Raw genomic sequence first — 20,713 nt, 5'->3', positions numbered from 1 at the left:
TTGAAAAGCTACAGGGTAGCCTACGATGTTCCATCATGTCCTTATCAAACACTGTATATGTACCTTTGACGATTTATTTTATATTTATTCAACAGTGTTAACGGCTGACTTTCTTTAACATCATATATAATATACGACAGTATTTCTAGCCGTATTTCCAGATTTATCTGGCCAAACGCCCTCTTGAGGCATAGCATTGTGTAATACAATGTTCCCGACGGGTATTATGATATACTTCATATCATGAAGCTTTCGTGGTCTAGTGGTTATGACGCTCGCCTTGTCAGCGACAGGTTGCAGGTTCGAATATATACATAAATACACTACAACTACATATAAACATACAGTATAAAATTTACAAAAGACTTGTTCGATTATGTAACAGTTTAACATTAAAAAGAGATCGAGAAGGTTAAAGAACATGTAAAATTTATACATTGCTAAAGAAACATCAATTTGGATTATTTTCTAAGAATTAGTAATGTGTAAAAAAAAAGAATAAAAACTGTTAAAAAAATTATTAAAATAAGGTAAAAAGCTTGAAAAAGAAATATCGATATTGATTGATATGATGGGTTAGATAGTTGATGATTGAATAATCAACCAATTACATTGCTCATTGAGACGTCACAGTTCTTCATCAAAAGATTGATCTGTTGGTTGGTTGATTGATTGGTTGATTGAATGTGGGCTTATTGATTTATTTACAAAATACTTAAAAAAGATTAGTTGAAATAATGATGGGTTAATTAAAGTTATATTGATTACTTAGTTTATTGATTGTATCTGATAATTGACTGACTGACTGATTAATTGTTTGAGTAACTGCCTTATTTTTTGGTTGCTAATTGATTAACTGATTAATGATTAAATAATTAACTGAAATCATTTTAATATTACATTCGTTAATAATGCATTGATTTTTTATTTGTAGACAACTTACAGAAATGACACTGGCTACCGTAAAAATTATCAAAACATTGGCATATCCCCGTCTTTTGGTTACACAAACCTCCGTTACGACATTGAAAACAAGGCTCTGTAGGAAATATAAATAGAAGAGAACAATTAAAATTACGTGTAAAAATTGAAAAAAAAAATCCCAAAACGACATTTAAACAGTATAAAGAGAATAAAGCACTGGAAATAGTACCGGAAGTACTAAAGATTCATTTTTCTTTTGACATGACGCAAACTTTTGAGCATACAGTACTCTTCTTCAGATGACTCATGCGAGATATAAACCGTAAATGCTCGAATAAGCGCCGCGGCGCTTATACATTTTTCGGAGGCTTCAGTGCGGCGCTTATTCGAGAGCGCTTTCCATGCCCGTTCATGTTAACTATTTCACGTATTCCCGTAGTTCAGTAAGCCTATCATAGGTCCTATCATCCTAAACAAACGTTTATAAAGAAATACTGCTTCATTGTGTTATTTATTCATTCAAACACTGTATACACTGTATTTAAATGCCTGTTTCATTACACACACGTAATATTATATACTCTCGATTATATACTCTCGATACTCGGCGCTTATTAGAGAGCGAGCGGCGCTTAACGAAACAAAATCACGTTTGGTGCGGCGCCTATTCGAGCATAATAGGCCTAATCGACCTTTCCACTAATCTCCGACAGTAGGGAGTTTTCGCAAGCTTACGTAAACGATAACGAATACGGTTACGTCATCAATTTTTTTTACAATCCTTCCGCTAGAGTACCATATCTGTCACAGCGTAGGCGATTTATGTCTTGTGCATGAATCAAGGATCATACTCAGCTCGTACAGTGTATTGTCAAGAATGTTTGAGACACGAATGGCGATAATGATAATGACGTATTCGTTATCTTTTCTCATCGATTTTTCTTATTTTATTGTCTCAATTATTATATTCATTATCAATTTCTGTATTTATTGTCTCAATTCTTGTATTTATTTTTATAATTAAATTTTGTATATATTATCTTAATTATTTACGAAATTGTAAGGCTCACATGCAATTTGGTTTTCGAGCCACGACTTGTGACCGCTTTTTTTATTGATGTTTTTATATTTATGTTTTTTTATATGAATAAAAGTGAAATGGTTTTCGTTATTTTGCGAAATCTCCTTATTGTATATAATAACGCACACACGTGGGTTTGTGGGACACGCGCGTATCCCTGGACCTGTTTTGATTGGCCAGTCGGTTTGATTGACATTCCAGAAAGGTTCATTGTTATTATTACTATTTTCACCTGAAAGAGCAATTTGTGCTCGGAAGCTGGTACTTTGTCAAATAATACTATAGTGTTTAAAGTACTCCAATTTTCCACTGTTAATTACGGCTCAGCTATTTTTTAATTGAAGAAAAAATATACAATTGTAGAAACTTACCATTACAATATTTCTCATCAGAATTATCTGGACAATGACCAAAAGAATCACACAGCAATCTAGAAGGTATACAGTAAAATCCTCTTTCGCACGGAAAGTAGTTACTAGGACAAGAGCCACCGACTAAAAAGACAAAACATCTATATTCAACTCTACTGTTAGTTACAAATTATACTTTTGCTTAATGTCACCAGTCTGTAGTACCAGTGGGGGTCCAAGGGGCAGTAAAGGGGGACTTTCTCCGCCAAAAAATCGAACCGATTGTAATATTCAGATTAAGGTTAAACATTTTAAGCTTCATGTATCCCCAGACCCCCACAATAGGTATGGGATCACCCAAATCTTACCCATCAAACCATGGGTCCACAATTGCCGCTTCGCATCCTGGGGAAAAACTGGATTCACCCCTGGGTAGGCCTATTTCTTATATTCATCAATAATTTGACCTTCATATCTCCCCTTCTTTTCTTATTTCTTTTTTGAGCTATTACTTCAAACTTTATAAAACTACATCAGTTACTGTTCGATCTTATACATTCTACAACTGGAATACTGATGACCTATATTTTAATATCAACCTCCTGCAGTATTCTTCTGTAGCATGTACATTAGTTACATTTTATGTTAATTAATGTTTAAATCTTAATGTTTTTATAATAAAATAATATTCAAATAATAAAAGTTGTAAAGATCATTTTCAACACCGTGTCAGTGCGATGTCATGGCTGACATATTCTCAATACTTAATAATGCCAGACTCCGGATAGAAAAAAATTTTGATATTTTGTATAAGCGATTTTTCTAAGACAATTTTTTGAATATTTAAAAACTGGTGAAAAAAGTTGAAAAAGGGATGGTTTCAATATTCAAAAATCTGTATCTCATTAATCGCTTTCGAGTTTTTCGTCAAATAATCCTTTTTGTGTTTTAGAAAAATCAGTTGTACAACATATAAAAAAATAATGCTTTCCCCTGGAACATGGCTTTAATAAAACCTTGCTCTTCCACGAATACTTTGTATCAGTGTATTTCTTCTTCTGACGACGTAGTAATAATAATAACACGTGCGAGTTACTAAACTACCATTGATAAAACGTAAAATTCCCATGTTTTGTTTACACACTTTTCCCTATTTTTCATCCATCTCGTCCTCCACTACTATATACTTTATCACCCATGTCTCCTACCTACATCTCTTTCGCAGCAAAAAAAATACCATGCCTTCTCCACCCTTCACTCATCTCTAAACAGATGTGTTTTTACCTGATTTAGCGGTTTTTGTACAAAATGCATAGACAAATTGAAGGCTGACGGCTTGGTAATTATTAAGCTTTAAGTTCATAGTCACTGTCATAGTTGTATCTGGTGAGGTTAAATCAAATGCATCCAAGCTAGTTCTACGATCTAAAATTAACGAATTGCTTGTAGATCCACCATATAATATTATACCCTCTTCTGACAACACATCTGAATTGAAAAAAAAATTGTAATTTAATGTCGCGCATTTTAGATTTACATAGTTTCATATAGGCCTATACGTTTATATTCAGGGGGTTCATGTGGTTTCGGCCAGATCCACATTTTGAGTGAACCCCACTCTGTGAAAACAAAATCATTCTATTGAATCAAATATTCATTGATGATGATGCTGAAATTTACCATTTGCTACAATGCTTCAGGTTCTCTTGCTTCACGTTCTGAACCCTAGTAAAGCCTGTTTGTATTCCACCACGGATGTCTGACACCGCTGGACCTCTGGCTCTCGTAAGACCTCACGACCCCCTCCTCCCTCCCCCTGAATCCTGGTTATGGTCTAATGCGGCAAAGTAGGCCTAGTTTGCCACTGCATTGACAGCTAATAATTTGCACCATTAAAAACATTCATTTTGGCTCTTTCCCTCTTTTAACTCCGTCTATATTGACCCCACCTTTTGACCTGGTCTCTCGTTTTCACTCTGTCCCTCCTAAATATTTTTAAACCTTTAGATCACTTATGCAAAAAAAAAATGACTTACCTATACTTGATATATTGTTTGTTGCATCGAAAACAAAATGAACGAAATTCGAAGATTGTATAAGAAGCAGGATATCGAAGATACCAGGACCCATGAGCGTCATCTCTGAGTGCCCATCTCCATTGGAAAGAATGTACTCCGAAAAGACTACAAGCAAAGAATAAACAAGCGCAAATCATTACGTATTCATTTCTACAATAGAAATGTTATAATTTGTTAAACGCATTTTCGACTACTCTGTATTTTTCCCCATACAGACGAACACGCGAACGAACGAATGGATGTAGTAAAAACCTTACAGGCAACATATTAGCTTTGTTGCTAGCTTGTGTATTAAACTGCTGTTATGGCTCAGTGCGGCAGCCAGAATCTCCTGCATTAAGTCATTTCTCTAGCTAAATCCAGAGTCATAGTGATATTTCAGATGCACTTTTAGATGTATAACAATCAATAAAATGTATCAAACTTTAAAATGTTCCGTATACAACATGGGTGTCCCAAATACTTCCTATATTTCAGAACTGGAGACAATGGCTTGCTTTTTGGTTTTTTTCTCCCTTTCTTTTTCTTTTCATTTTTCTTTTCCTTTCTTTATTACAATATTCTCAGAGAGGTAGAGACTATTCCATAAACAAAAATAATATAATAAATAAGAAATATCTATGCCTCACCTTTTGGTTTATCGAGCCAGTTAGGGTCCTTGTTAAATTCATAGGTTGCATGAAACCCTGGTCGGCTCGTAGTTGTGTTTGACCGGACCACATATCTAAGAGTAAACTTTTGGTCTGTTGCAGCAATTGGTGGTGGACGGGATTTAGAGGCAGCGCAGTATGTTCCAACTACGTCATTACCAATAAGTATCTGTTAATATCCAAATATTTTTAATGCATAATAAATGGTTGTATTAGTTAGTCTCTGGGTTTTGTGTGTGTGGGGGAGGGGAGGGCGTGGGTGGTGTAGTACAGGGTGTGTAAACAATAAAGAATGGGCAAATTGTGGTGCTAAAATTTGCTACAAAACAATCGATTATTCTATAATTAAACATTTAATTACTCATAATTATTTTTAATTTGCTTCATTAATTTTTAAATCGATTTACTTTTATATAATCTCCATCACCTAGGAGACAATCTGGCATCAATGACTCCTGTACAGACGATCCATATAAAAAGAAGTCTGAGAATACAATCCTGACGGAAAACTTCCTGGGATTAAGGATATATTCACACACATAGTTCCCGGCCGGTCGAGGAAGTGGAAATTTTGGTGAAGAGATGTACTCCGTGATTCCGGACCGAAACTTCGATGTGTACTGCTGACACTCTATAGATTAAAAGAAAAAATAATAATACCGTAACAATAGGCCTAATTGCAATCTTAATAAAAACAAGTTCTCGGAGTCTCTAAAGCTCCGATGAGGACAGTACAGTATAATAGAGGCAGTAGAACTATCTGCCTCTATTATACTGCCCTCATGACGAGCTCTAGAAACACTAGCCTGATTGATTAAGTTGATTAATTAATTGTTGTTTTTTTTTAGATTCTATTAATCAATCAAATATTAATCAATCAGCATCATGGGGGCAGTATAATAGAGGTAGTAGTGTTAAAAACGATCTATTAATCAATCGGTCGAGTGTTTCTACAGATTCTCATCGAGCTAAAAAATATGGTTTGCTTACGTAGAAAATACTCTTTCTCTCAAAGAATTGCACAAGAATGGAATACCGGTACTCTTCTAGAAAATATTATCTCTGTCCATATGTCCATATGTGAAGCGCTTGGATAACTTTCGGAGAGTTTAAAGGTGCTAAAAACCTAAAACTTACCCATATAATTATTTAATCTAATCTAATCTACTATAAATAAAAATTTAGATAAAGAGCATGAGTTAATGTTATGCACCGGGGCGATTGTACCTTTAGACATTGCTTACATTATGTAAAACTAGGCCCACGGTTAGCCATCTGACAATAATGTGATTTGACCAAGATCAATAACACTGATGCATTTCTGAGAGATATTTAAGTGATTCCACACCTTGAAGGTGACGTCAATATTGTTATTTCTCAAACTAATATCCACCACTCATGTCCTTACCCACAATGTTTTGTACATGCATGATCGATTCTTGTCAGTACATGTAGGATTATGTCTTGTGTATTGTCTCATGTTTTGTCAGGTGGAAGGAACTGTCACTTAGGCTTACATTGTAAGAGACTGACTTGCTTTTGGCAATCCTTCTGGTGACACATCAAAACATTTGTATTGACATAAAATGTTATATGAACAACACGTTAATAATGTGAACGACGGCCAGAATAATAACAACATCATAATTGTTCATCGCCGAAAGCAAGCATTAAGTTTACATTCATTGTGCGTGGTTTATTATCGATCAGTTCTACCCAATATCATAGAAAATTACATGTAAATTTAACTTTTTCGTTTCAATTCATTCACTCATCTTTATTCATACATTTTTTTTGTAAGGTTCAATTCTTTTAACTTAAATGTTCCGCCCCCAATTTTGTTCTTATTTATTTCTTTATCTTTATTCGTGCCGTTCTTTCACACGCTTCAGTTCGCTTATTTATCATGAAATTCATCGCATTGTCCATTCCGACTTGAAGTTATTATTTATTTAGTAAATAATAGGATTTGCCTAAAGCATTGTTACATTTGAGGATGGCAGTTGTACTGCAAAACATGTTTGTATCGATTTTTTTTATTTTAATTTAACTTAACAGTTAGGCATAATGGTCAGCTTGAAATCGGTTGTGATCTTATTAAGAAGTATCATAATTATTATCATTATTTTTATTACGATTATCATTATCAGCATTATGATCATCAGCAAACATTAGCATTTGCAATAGGCTATCATTATCACCCATCATCATAATCATCATTATCATTCTTCATCGTCATTATTATATGTTTGCATGTGCTAATATTTAGCATGCAAAACCAATCACAAGGCGGGGTACCCTGGATGCTTCATTTAACAGATATTCTAGTATGAATAAACGATTTAATGCTCATCCATGCATGAAGTCTTTATCTCCAAAATTGCTGAGCCAGTCGGATAGGTCAGGATGATTACATTTTCATGAGTGGATGAATGTGGGTTTACGAAAATTACATGTATGCGAGACTGCAACCTAACATACCCGCAATAGAAAAATATGAAAGAATAAAGTACTCCCTTTAAAGGAATTAAATGGTATCCTTGTAAACAAATTATAGTCAACATTAATAACGCATCCCTTTATCTCTATATATAACGGCTTCGTTCGTCTATTATTTACTAATACATATTTTTAATTGCTTCATTTTCTTTTGTTTATTTAGTACTTGTCTCTATTGATTAGACAGCGCGTACATTATTCCCCCAATATTAATATACAATCCGCTTCCAGATTGCTTTAGATATTAGATTTCACATCCCCAGCGATTTTTGTTGAGTGTGTTCTTAATCGTAGCGTGTTACACAAACAGTTGTTATAATAACAACTTGGCTAGGTCAATACAATTGATCTTTTCCTGAATATTGTAGCTATTCCAGTAGGCTACATTCAGATTTTAAGGATGGTCACAGTTTACGGAGATGATCAATGCACAATGGTGTCAACAGCATGCAGCTGAACATGAAGTAACTCTTCATAAAATTAGATAATAAATTATCATATATTTAATTTTAATATTTGCATCAATTAAATAAGAGAAATTTGTTTTTATTTTTTTATAAGTCAATCTAAGTACTCATGTGCTATTCACCAAGCGATCTGTATTTGAGCACTCAGTCAATAGCCTAATGCTCAGAGAGATGTCTGCTCAAGTAGGATACTTTCAGGGGCGGCGCCAGGATTTGTCCGACAAGGACCCGATTTCCCCGACAGGGGGAGGAGCGACTCCTCCCCCACGAGAACGGGCGTCGCTCAAAATCTCTAGGAAGAATAAGAATTTAAGGGTTTCAAAGGCTTATTTAAACGATTTTATAGTCTACTAATATTTAAAAAGAAATATATAATTGTTTTCTTCTCCCCGACGAAGTGTGTCTTTCTCCCCGGGTGGGGGGGGGGGGGCCACTGGCACCACCTCTCTATACTTTTGCTAGAGGAACCCTAGTGGTACTTAGCCATACTCAATACTAGTAGGCCTACTAAAGTATGAAGACGCTAACGTAGTATAATCATTAGCCACACTCAATAAGGGTCTGGCAACACCCCCATCAAGCAGTACTCCAGTATTGCCATAAAGCAATTTTGGATGAATAGACCTACTCAAGTAGCAAAGAGTGTATTATGAAGAGGCATACCAAAGGCAACTGAACCACTCCACAAGCTTAGCAGGGACGACAATAAATATAACTTTGCGATCTCCAGGCTCGCTGCATACATTGTCCGATTCTGCTCGTCATGTCAAGAATAAGAAAGCTTTCAAAGTTATTAAATCAATCTGAAAGAATTAATTGAATAAAATACATTATGTTTATATTAGAATTTAGGTAAATTTTACGGCAAATGAAATAAGATATGTACGGAGCATAACATAGGCATATACATTTCATTTGAATTACAGTATTAATTCGAGTAAACTTTCCCTCTAGAGCCTCATTTGGAATAACGCCTCCCACAAATAAACGCTCCGGGGCCGTTAATTTTTTCCTCGAATAAAACGCCCCCACATAAATACCTGCCTAAACCAAAAATAATGGAAGCAACATCATTCTCAAAACATCCTATTAATATTCTACTCCAGTATAATTTCACTTTTTCTAACCTGGTTGGGATCAATAGGCCTAAGTCTTTATGATCAACAATAACACATTTTGACGGTAATTATATGTTGTTGTTCCACATTTACAGTGAAATTAAGGGGCGTTTATTTGAGTATATACGTATACACTACAAAAATAAACGCCTCCCTCCAATAAATTCCCCCTCAAAAACCCTAAACAATAAACGCCCTGGGCGTTTACTCGAATAGCTATTCAAAATAGAGAGACTAGATATATGGAAGAAACAAATGCAGCCTATACACCAAAACAAAATTTTGTACTTTCTCTTAATTAAAATATAGTTATGTATATATATTAGAAATATCTCTATGCCATTAGGCCTACTCATGTCTCTGAAACACCTATTAAAGCTATGATTTACATTAAGTCAGTATACCTTACTTTTCACATTATATTTATATTTTCTAGCATAGATTTTAGTATTTATCAGCCTAATACAATATTAATGTTTAATAATATGAATATACCTCCTAAAATACCGAAAAGAAATATAATAATTACAAAAATTTTCATTATTATATCTACCATTATTAACTTCCTACCTTACAATCAGTAGACCATTTTTGAACGCAACTGTTCCCCCGGGTGTCAATTTTAATAATGAACATCTTTCTCATCTCACAAATCGATTTTAACAACTTTGTCAGCATCATCGTATTAATAACAGTGGATGATTGCTTAATAAACAGATAAGCACGGGAGAGCAAAGGAAGGTGGAAGAAAATGTTGTGCCCCCTCTATAGTTAAAATATTTGTTTGCCATCCATAGAGCTATTCTTATTATATTGTTATGCTTTAAGTTCTTTCGAATTTTATTAATGTATTTGACTTTCTGTAGTTAAGGTTCTTGTTTTGTATTTATATATATGGATGCACCACTCGGAAACGAGTAAGTGCCACTGATTCAAAGGTGATTCCTAATAAATATCAAATATCAATATCTCTATGCTCTATGTTGCCATCCAGGATCTTCTTCCATATACGCATGCGCTTGTAATGTAATATCGTGTAATACCAGCGGACCGAACCGACAATATGCTTTACATCGCGTCAACCTATGCTCATTCGCGTCAACATATATGCAAATTTGCGTCAACAGTTATTGTAATGTGCGTCAACTTACGTCAACGCCCGGTTGTCAACGCAGCAAAACTGTCGGTCGAACTAGGACTCCGAGGATAGCTAAGATCGTTCCAAAAAAAGATGTCGGGCATTAGCATTTACCGGTTGTCCAGTAAAGTTTCAAGAGTAAGTTGCTCCTCCAAGCTTAGAATCTAGACCTAGGCTATATATGAAAATACGATAACGTTCTGGAATGTTTTACTTGATTATTACAAATCATGCAACGTTATTATTTCAATGCTGTGCCCTAAGGCTAGCTAGGCCTAGCCAGGCTTTATTAGTTAGCCTAGCCCGGCCCCTGGCCTAGGGCGGCTGAGTTAGACAGCGAAGGGGAGGATGGTGTGACGGGCCCTGTCTGCATGCCGCTAGCGATTAGGTCTAGAGGCCTAGGCCTTTACCTAAAATATATTTTGCGCCGCTAAATACACTATAGCATCTTAGATCTTTAAAAAAAATAAACTTAAAGGAAGAAGTGATAAACAAATCAAGTTTGTCATTAGCCCTAGGTCTCTAGGCCTAGATCCTCGATTCGTGCCCTCACTCAACTACTTATTATAAATTGATTGCATGAATGAATTTATTTGACTTATTTTTACTCACATACAGTGCCCAGTAAATCAGGTCTAGTCCTAGGCCCTACAGTAGGCTAGTACAGTTAGTAGGATTTCTCTTGGGCTGGGCCTGTCACCATGGATTTATTACCAGAGTTCTCAACATAGTAAAATGCATTTCTGCAACTAGGCCTAGGGCTATGTCTTCAAAAATCTAGTAAATAAAAAAAAATTGGTAGCACTTAATAATTTTTCTTGAGTGCAAACTATGTTGCTTAAATTGCAGGTACAGTACAGCATTATACAGTAACAGCTATGGAATTTCAAACAAACTGGATAGGAATGATTTATGGTCAACTTTTCTTGGTTTTCACAGCAATTTATCAGTAATCTTACAAGTCTGAGTTGTCTAGGCACAATGTAACCAAAGATCCTGATGGAAAAGTCATTGTCTTGGATGTTAGACAATGTGTATACCTATTTATTTAGAACTTAGAAGTCTAATCTAGGCCTATGATAAATTTAAGTAGTACTTTTGTCTATTTACGTACCTCTTTAATTAGGCAAATTATACAGTTGACCAGTATACAGTACCAATACACCTATGCCATCTGCCTCTTGATCCCTGAATAAAAGGATATTCAATTTATTCATAATTTTGTTGTTCACAGCTCCACAGTCTGCGGCACTTTGGTAAATCAAACATACAATGCATAACAAGCTACAGAAGTTACTCCAATGGGAATGGTGACACCGATCTGGTGGTTATAGGCTCTGGGCCTGGAGGCTATGTTGCAGCAATCAAGGCTGCTCAGCTTGGATTGAAGGTAGGCAAACATATCGTATATTAAGATATCATTTATCTTTGTCATCCATCTTTTTGGCTGTAGGCCTAGTACAGGCCCCTTTTATCCACTTAATCCACCATGATCTGTAATGGAATGGCAGGATATATATGATGCATCTTCCTCAGGAGTCCTAAGTTGGAAGAAGCCCTTTCCCGGAGATCTGGTTAAATGAGATCTTTGTAAAATAAGATGAATTTTTGCCTGATAATACATGGAAACACAAAATCAACAATAACAATAACAATACAATATATATATTTTTTTCCTATCAGACTGTTTGTATTGAAAAGAATGCTACTCTTGGAGGAACCTGTTTGAATGTTGGCTGCATCCCATCGAAGGCATTACTCAACAATTCTTACTATTACCACATGGCACAATCAGACTTCAAAAGCAGGGGTATAGAAGGTAAGGAATTAAATAGTGTTATTAATCTATTATCGTAAGTCTACAGTACTATTCTTTCTATCATATAACAGGCTTCATGAGCTTTATCTGTTTGTCTCTACAAATTTGTTTCTTTATCCATATTAATGTACATGTTGCTTAGTCTCCTCACATACATATTATTTTCCAACTTAACAGCAAAACCAGAAATTTATACATTTGCTACGTTTCTAAATTTGCATTCAGATTTTTAGAAAAAATTTTTGTTGAAAGACATTATGGCACATATAAATTTTTTTTTTTAATCTAAAAAAGTATATCAAATTTCAACCAATTTAGTACCGGCAGTGCGGCACATATTTAAACATTCATGTCTGTATGTCCTCATGTACATCCTATTCCATGCTCTACTTACTATACTATGTAGTTTAAGTCTCTCATAAGCCATTATTGGCTGGCCTTTGTAAAAGGGTAAGATGTTATATAACAAATAAACAACAGCAACAGATAGTTGTTTTTAAAGTGAATACTATGGCTGCTCCATTTATTTTCAAAATGAGCAAGAAAAAAGTTTGAATCATAAACATGGGGGAAATGTGAAAGTATACTAAAATTTCTTGTTTTTTTATTACTAGTTGGAGAAGTGTCTTTGAACTTAGAAAACATGATGGCACAAAAAGCTGGAGCAGTGAAGGCCCTCACATCTGGCATAGATTATCTCTTCAAACAAAATAAGGTGACAATTTTCATTCTACTTCTCCATTTTTATATATTCAGCTTTATTGCCTGCCTACTATTACCTGTGGTAAGGTACTGCATTGTTAGCCTATAAATATATTTTGTGGTGCTAATACACTTAGTAGTGGTTTGTACAACTTTTATATTAGAAATTACATACATTCAAGTTGTGTCAAATTGAGGTCAGCTGGGCTTGAGTCTTATACTCTATCTTTTCTCTTTTTTTCTACCATATATTCTTGCATATAAGGCAATCAGCGTGTAAGACCTCCCTTGAGTTTGAGAAGATTTTTGGACGATTTTTTTATGTCGAGCATGTAAGATGAAGTACAAGGGCTAAGCCTGGTAAATTCATGGATTTCATTGTATGAGCATTTAAAAAGCATTAATTAAAACTTAACTGACAAATTTAACAACAACCGTCATGTATGGCATGCATATCTGGCTCGTCAAACGTATATGGTGACCATACTGAAAGTTAGTAGCTTTATTTCAGTATTAAATTTGTGTGTTACGGATTATTCGCACATACAACACATTTAAAAATTAGATGTTGCGCTTATAAGATGACCACTTGTTTTACGATTGTAATTTCCTATATTAATCATCGTCTAATTGTTTGTATTGATACTGTCAAGAAAGAGAAGAAAATTACATGGTGTTTTGATTGATTGGTTGATATATAAAAATCTTATGAATTTTCTCTCTGCAGGTTACTAAGCTAGAGGGTCACGGCAAGATAACTGGCCCCAACGAGGTCGCTGTTCTGCATCCTGATGGAAAAATCAAAGAAGTTGTCAAAACAAAGAACATATTAATAGCAACTGGCTCGGAAGTTACACCCCTTCCAGGAATTGAGGTATGTTCTACATCACAGTACATTACAGAGTAAAAAAAAAAACTTTACTATAACAACTTTGTTTTTTCAGGTGATTGTTATATGTGTAAAATTATGTTATTGTATGAATGGGTGTGCACAATTTTCTTGGTTTTCATGATGTTTTGTATTCCCAAATACTTAGGTCGATGAAGAGACTGTAGTATCCTCAACTGGTGCTCTAAGCCTGAAAGAAGTTCCTAAAGAAATGGTTCTTATAGGAGGTGGTGTCATAGGCTTGGAATTGGTAGGTACAGTTTGTACTATATATACTGTATATATTAAATTATAATTTAGCAAAAAGCAATCAAATTAATTTTATTTACTGCAACGATCCATATTTTTTGTGTTGCTCACACTGGAGCAATTTCAACACATTAGGCAAACACGATAGTATAATACATACTTCAAGTATCGAAATGCACGCCATCGTGTCGGGATTCAATATTTCGACATTAATTATGTCATCATCAGAAATGAAAAATTATCCATATTTGCATGCTTATATGCACAAGTACCAAAAGTGTTTGACCAATCAAAACATTACCCCTAGTAGGTGACATAGCTATGAATAAACTAAAGATCAAAGCATTCTTACCCTACTGTTCAAAGCTACCTACAAAAACAAACACAATTGGAATGGTAGTTTGAAGGTTGCTGATTCATATTTTCATTTATTTACATATCATAGAAGATATTTACTGTGAAATAATATAATAATATTGATGTTGTTTAATTGCTTTTTTAGGGATCTGTTTGGCAGCGTTTAGGGGCAAATGTTACAGCAGTTGAATTTCTATCGCATATTGGTGGTTTGGGAATAGACATGGAGATCGCGTAAGTTAATTATTTCCTTTTTTTTAAATATGCCATTAAAATTTATGATATCTGTGATGCTTATTGTATGTTATGTTTTAAATTAATAAATTATTGCTTGTAATTTCAGATTTTTTTATTTGTCTACCTGTCCTAATGTTTTTATATATGTTTATGTTTTTTATGTCTTTGAATAAATAAACCAGACAACAATGAAATTAATTTAGTGATCACAGTAGAAGTAAGTTAGTTTCTTGAGATTTCTTAAAAAAATATAAATTTCTATCAATTACTTTATGTTCCATCAGCAAGAACTTCCAACGTACACTAAAGAAGCAAGGCATAAAATTCAAAATGGAGACCAAGGTAACAAGTGCTGAGAGAACTGCAGATGGTATACAAGTGAACGTAGAATCAGTCAAGAGTGGCAAGACTGAACAAATTAGCTGTGATACCCTGTTAGTATGTGTAGGAAGGCGGCCGTACACAAGCAACTTGGGCTTAGAGGTGAGTAAAGATAAAGAGTAGCTTGTAGCTAAATGGTGAGGGTTATTATTTTCCAGTCTCATGGTCCTTAGTTCAATTGATGTGAAAATTTATCTTGCAACTAAAAACAAATTCACTCTCTATTCCTCCCATAGAAACTTTGTAGAGGATTAGATCCTCCATCTTAGAAAAAGCCAAATAACTGGCTGATAGATGAGAATTAATTGTAATTCTTTTATTTTATCTTATTTATTTCCAATTCAATCAATCAATCGATCAATGGTTTGTCAGTGGAGAAAATGGCATCCGGTTGAATTCATTTTATGTCGCCGATAGCAATAGAGTAGTATCACATGGTATCATGACGAAACACTGTAGTACTCTATAGTAATATATCACCACTTGCAGGATGGACATAAAACATATGCAGTCATAAGTTCTGTACAAACAATAAAATAAATAAATAAAACCAAATACATTTTCAATTAATATATATATTAGTTTAATAAAATGATTGTCATTATTTGTTTTAGGATGTTGGATTATCTGTAGACAGTAGGGGAAGGATACCTGTTGATTCTAGATTTGCAACCTCAGTTCCCAGGTAAGAATAACTGTTCTTGAATCATGCTGTGTCTTGGTAGCTTCCCCATTCCATCCTCTGGTCCAGCGTTCAATCCTAGCGGATTCAGGATCATAATCCTCAAAATGACTCATGTTGTATAAACCATCTCATAGTTTAACTTGCGCATTTGTATGTCAAAGGTCATCAAATTTACAAGCCTATTACAGGGCATATATGAAGTATGCATATATATATGTGCTGTGTAATAGGCTTCATTTCGGCCATTTCAAGGTAAAACAATGTAACTGCACAAAAATATAACAGCAGTTACGTTGTTTTGCCATTGGACAGCCAATTTCTTTCTTGTTATCTATGTCTTTGTCTTATGAGGCAGCCCTGTGAGATAATACATTAAGCCAGACTTTTTGCATTTTTTAGTCAAAACATGATAGTACAAATTTTAGATTTTTAAAATTATTTTTCCCCATGTTATACATTATGTATCAACACTATTGAAATTACATGATGCTAGCAAAAATCACAAGTTTTGGTGGAAAAAGATGATTGTGTAGTAGTTTACATTATTATATTATATTATTATAAGAATTTTTAAAAACTCAAGTTCATTTAATATGTTTGTGTATTGTATGAACAGCAAAATTTATATACTTGCAGCATATTTGCCATCGGTGATTGCATTGAAGGGCCCATGTTAGCCCACAAGGCCGAAGATGAAGGCATTATCTGTGTAGAGGGCATAGCTGGTGGCGCTGTTCATATCGACTACAACTGTGTACCCTCCGTCATTTACACTCACCCTGAGGTAGCGTGGGTGGGCAAGACAGAAGAGCAACTGAAGGAAGAAGGAATCAAATATAAGGTCGGCAAGTTCCCATTCTCAGCCAATAGCAGAGCAAAGACAAATGGTAAGTGAAATTTTTCCATTTTTTATACAAGATCTTCTGATGACATTTAATAAATGTACTCAATTTTCTCACATTTGTCTGTAGTAAAATCTAAAGCGCTGTCCAAACTATCAAATCTTATTTGACAAAAACATGTGACATGGCTAAATATGGTCATGATGACATCACACCTTGACCATATATAGGCACATCATGACCATATATCAGCACACAGCAGTTTTTGCTAACTTTGCCATGCCACTCTGGGTGCTATTTCACTGTTTGAACTTCAAATATGTCTTACAGTTCAGCAATATGTGGGTGTAATGCTTTTACATTTGAATTGAAATTAATTGAATGAATTCCTTGATTATATCCAGCTGACACTGATGGCTTGGTCAAGGTAATCGGGGATGCTGAAACTGACCGTATGCTGGGTGCTCACATCATAGGATCAGGAGCTGGCGAGCTAATCAACGAAGCAGCATTAGCAATGGAATACGGTGCATCATGCGAAGATATTGCGAGAGTATGCCACGCCCACCCTGTAAGTAATCATGTTATATTGTAATTTATTTTTTATTTTATTAAGGTTATTTTGTATGAATGCAATTGGAATAAATGCACTATTATTTATTTTGTATCTTGAACTTTTTTTCTAGACTTGTTCCGAGGCATTCAGGGAGGCGAACCTTGCTGCGTTTTGTGGAAAAGCAATCAATAATGTGTAAAATATATCTTAGTATGGACAGTTGTTAGCTTGTTTGCCAAATCTAATAGGGAATAGTAGAATTTATATATTATGAAGCAGCTCTATAGAACAAGACTGAATCTATATGCATACCCAATATGAATGTTTATTTGAAGTCGGGCATTCATTGTGTTGTACGACTACGGCTGTCGCTGGACAAATCCAAGCCCGCTCTCTGTAAACGCTAGACGACGTGACTCTGTCTGCTGATTGTCGGTGGCAGTCTGAAAGGATTGTCACGAAAAACGATCTGGGTACGTGTACGTCGTCATGTCGCGTTCTTCATACAGTCGCGTCGGCAATGAGTGCCCTGTGTTACACGAAGTTCATTATTATTCATATACTTCAACTCCAGTGAATATCCCAACAATATGCATCTAATAACTTTGAAATAATAACTTTACTTGCTCTACAGATTAAGTTTTTTAGCTTTGTTTTGTTCGTTCATGTTTAATTATTCCGTAACGTTTTATTCAACAATGAATACCTTGTCATGGGACAAAACACAAATTAGTGTGAAAAGAAAAGAGCTAAAAACAAACACTTTACACATTACCTAATGAAAAAGGAAGGATGCCCACGGCACATACTGCTGTTCATCCGTGCATGTTTTTTTTTTGTTTTTTTGTTTAAATATACATGTATCTGCTAATGATGTATTCAGGGTGAAGAGGAAGACTTTAGGATCCATCCAGCCCTATTTACATCAGACCCTGACCCTCTTGCATTTTCTGTCTTCAGCATTCCCATTTGTTTTATCAAGCCAGGCACACATTGTGTCGGCTGACAGTTGAACAACCGATGAATCTATCTCCGCTCTATGTGAACGCTTGTAGACACAATGCTGTCTGCTGGTTGTCAATGCAGTCCAAGTGGATTTGTCATTAAAAGCGACCATCGACATGGTGTGTACCAGTCTTCAGTTCCATATGTGGCATGTTGCTATTAAACCTGACAATGGTGCAAATTTATTATTTTGAGAAAATCAATAATATAAGTTTTGCCTCAATATTAGTTGATTTATGGGTTAACCCAAAAAGATGCAAACTATTCTAAAGCTAATTTTATAGACTACATAATGGTTAAAACAACTTAAAATATTTTTAGACTGTATAGTTTGAGGTATGGGTTCAATAGGCATAATTCTTAAAGACCAATTAAAATGATGCATTTTGAGTTGCTGATAATTGAAGTATTGCATATGTTTATCAAAGGAGTAGTAATAAAATTCTTATTTTTTGGTTTATAAATATTAAAAATTAGTATTAAAATTAATTTATTTTAGTATCAAATTAATTTATTTTAATTAACATCACATACAGTATGAACGTACAGTATTGAGGTATGGGATATGAAAAAGGCAGGAACTTCTTTACATAATCTACTCTATGATCATCTGTTTGAAGAGTGTGTCACCTACCTTCCTTTACGACCTGGATGTTCTTGAGCGTATAAAAAAAATAATAGCAGATGTGGTGTACCATGTTGTATGTTGAATTGTAGCATTGTTCTACAGATAAATAAATCTATTAATTTCAAATTTCATATCTGTGGTTTACAATTAATTTTTTAAAAATTTGTAAGCAATCATTATTATAATCCTGAACTATCTGTTCTGTGAGTGGCTTTGATCATGAAGGTGTAAACCAGTTCTGGGACCCAGCAGGAGCATCAGTGAGGACCCCCATCGGACCTTGAACCGCATTCATGGAGGTTTGAGTGCCATTTCTGACCATATAAAGTTGCCCAACATTTGCTCCAGCCTAGTGGGATTGAGGTGGGTTGGGGATCCTAGACCTCTCAATGGGGAACTTTGACTCCTGTTTGGTGACCTTGGACCCCTAGTTTGGAATATCTGGCACCACCATAATACTGTACTTGTCTTTTTGAAATTTCAATTATTCGTATCGCTGTGATTGTATGACGTAGAAACTGTAAAAACAATATCTTGGGTATAATATTTAATTTTCATATTATTACAACAATGCAAAAACATAGCTTGTAAATTCAATGAAAAACTAACTGGATAATTAGCAAAAAATTATAATTGGTACATTTATTTACCTTATATACACAAAAATCATCATGAAGGACTAACAACAAATTTTAGGGGCAAATTGCTATTAAACGGCTAGTCTTACAATGAGATCTTACAATAGTTCCCCCATTGCTATAATTTAACTGGGCCTTCTTGTTTTCTCCAAGAGGTTAAGCATAATGATAGCTTATATACCTAATTATACACCCCTCTGAGTATACATACATTACAACATTTATATAGCTCTATTTTATGATGATCAGAGCACTTTCCACTTTTTTTTTCTCTGGTATTTATACTAATATTCTGTAGGGGATGAAATTTAATATACAATAGTATGTTAAACAAAATAGCCAACTATAGTTAAACCTCCAGTACAGCAGTACAGACCATTACATACTTCACATACATAGCAATCTGCCCCAGATCAGTTTGTTACCATGCATTGGAAACTACAATTATTGTTCAATTTTGTAACTGCGTAAAATTATAATATATCCACCTGAAAGTACACACTGCATAAAAATAAGTAAATGATAGAAACAGTTCTCAAATATAGGAACAAAATTATGTTATGATCATAATATCAAGTATAACCATTCAACAAAAAGTTTTATATCAGTTGTATAAAAAAACTCCTCCAGCTGGAATTTAACCTGTGACCTCTTACTCTGTAGGTGAGTATCATACCACTAGAAACTTGTTAGTATTCTATACCACAAAAGATTAAAATAAGATTTCTTTCCATATATACATTCTTTTGATAATTATCCAGTGTGACATATAAGAATCAAACAATAAATTATTAATGCGAATCCAAATGTTGGTTATTAGTTTAATATCAATGAATATATTGTTTTAATCCATATTTTAAAATATATGAATTTACTGCAATTATATCTTAAAACAGTATGGAGGAGTAGCAACTGTAAAATTTGAAGCACCTACTTTGACTAAATCTAATCACTTATAACAAATTATCAGATCAGATTTGGAATTACAGCCTCTTTCTTTTTGCTACCCCTTGTTTTATTAATTATAGATCCATAATTAGAAAACATTTCATCACATTTTGCACTTTGGATAGAATTGTGTTGGCTCATTGTCCGTCAACAAGGCTGGCTTTAGAACAAATGGCACAATTTACACATTTGCTAGTTGTGTTCCTTGAGTTGTCACCCACTCAACCTCCCACCAGGGGAGTTTGCTAGTAGTGCAGTAAGTACACCTTGAGAAAATTTCATTCTAAATCATTGCATCCTACCAGGTAGGGCTGAAGCCTAGTTCCTTCAATCATTGTACTGTACTCTGCCGTGATTCGAAAAAACGCATTATATCCATTTTTGAGAATTTTGAGATTGTTGGCTTAGGGGCATCCTATGGATGTAATCTATCATGTGAATTGATCATATACCCCAAAAAATGTTTATAAAT

At 34.5% G+C, this 20,713-nt stretch overlaps 2 protein-coding genes across 3 annotated transcripts in view; one reads left to right on the top strand and one right to left on the bottom strand.

Moving 5' to 3' along the window:
* Positions 1–11,511, bottom strand: part of LOC117108578 — a 16,522-nt gene extending 5,011 nt beyond the window's left edge. The window contains exons 1-8 of one of the 2 annotated variants that reach the window (XM_033250641.1): positions 11,420–11,511; positions 8,713–8,852; positions 5,491–5,714; positions 5,063–5,252; positions 4,392–4,538; positions 3,640–3,843; positions 2,377–2,499; positions 944–1,039 (exon numbers count right to left, since the gene is read on the bottom strand). In XM_033250641.1, coding sequence (XP_033106532.1) covers positions 944–1,039; positions 2,377–2,499; positions 3,640–3,843; positions 4,392–4,538; positions 5,063–5,252; positions 5,491–5,714; positions 8,713–8,794 — 1,066 coding nt within the window. In that variant the 5' untranslated portion in view covers positions 8,795–8,852; positions 11,420–11,511. Of the gene's footprint in view, positions 1–943; positions 1,040–2,376; positions 2,500–3,639; positions 3,844–4,391; positions 4,539–5,062; positions 5,253–5,490; positions 5,715–8,712; positions 8,853–9,737; positions 9,809–11,419 lie in introns of those variants that run through there. The other variant, XM_033250640.1, reaches the window with a different exon arrangement.
* LOC117108581 (dihydrolipoyl dehydrogenase, mitochondrial-like) lies at positions 10,290–18,786 on the top strand. The gene is made up of 12 exons (XM_033250651.1): positions 10,290–10,443; positions 11,540–11,695; positions 11,989–12,124; positions 12,739–12,839; positions 13,554–13,700; positions 13,864–13,965; positions 14,467–14,555; positions 14,843–15,041; positions 15,554–15,624; positions 16,261–16,511; positions 16,871–17,037; positions 17,153–18,786. Exons 1-12 carry the CDS (start codon positions 10,399–10,401, stop codon positions 17,219–17,221), a joined length of 1,533 nt encoding a protein of 510 aa, XP_033106542.1. The 5' UTR covers positions 10,290–10,398; the 3' UTR covers positions 17,222–18,786.
* Positions 18,787–20,713: the final 1,927 nt, after the last annotated feature.

The sequence above is a fragment of the Anneissia japonica genome, unplaced genomic scaffold, assembly GCF_011630105.1.
Source record: "Anneissia japonica isolate Jap-2015-1 unplaced genomic scaffold, ASM1163010v1 scaffold287727_len1644234_cov201, whole genome shotgun sequence".
In the NCBI taxonomy this organism is placed as follows: Eukaryota; Metazoa; Echinodermata; class Crinoidea; order Comatulida; family Comatulidae; genus Anneissia; species Anneissia japonica.
Note: the sequence above shows the minus strand (reverse complement) of the source record. Positions and strands in the feature narration are given on the sequence as shown.

Bases quoted from the DNA above. Each gene is read 5' to 3' on its own strand.
- LOC117108581 (XM_033250651.1), top strand. From the start codon at position 10,399: ATGTCGGGCATTAGCATTTACCGGTTGTCCAGTAAAGTTTCAAGA. The intron at 12,840-13,553 runs GTGACAATTTTC...TTCTCTCTGCAG, and splicing joins ATCTCTTCAAACAAAATAAG to GTTACTAAGCTAGAGGGTCA. The intron at 13,966-14,466 runs GTAGGTACAGTT...TTGCTTTTTTAG, and splicing joins GTGTCATAGGCTTGGAATTG to GGATCTGTTTGGCAGCGTTT.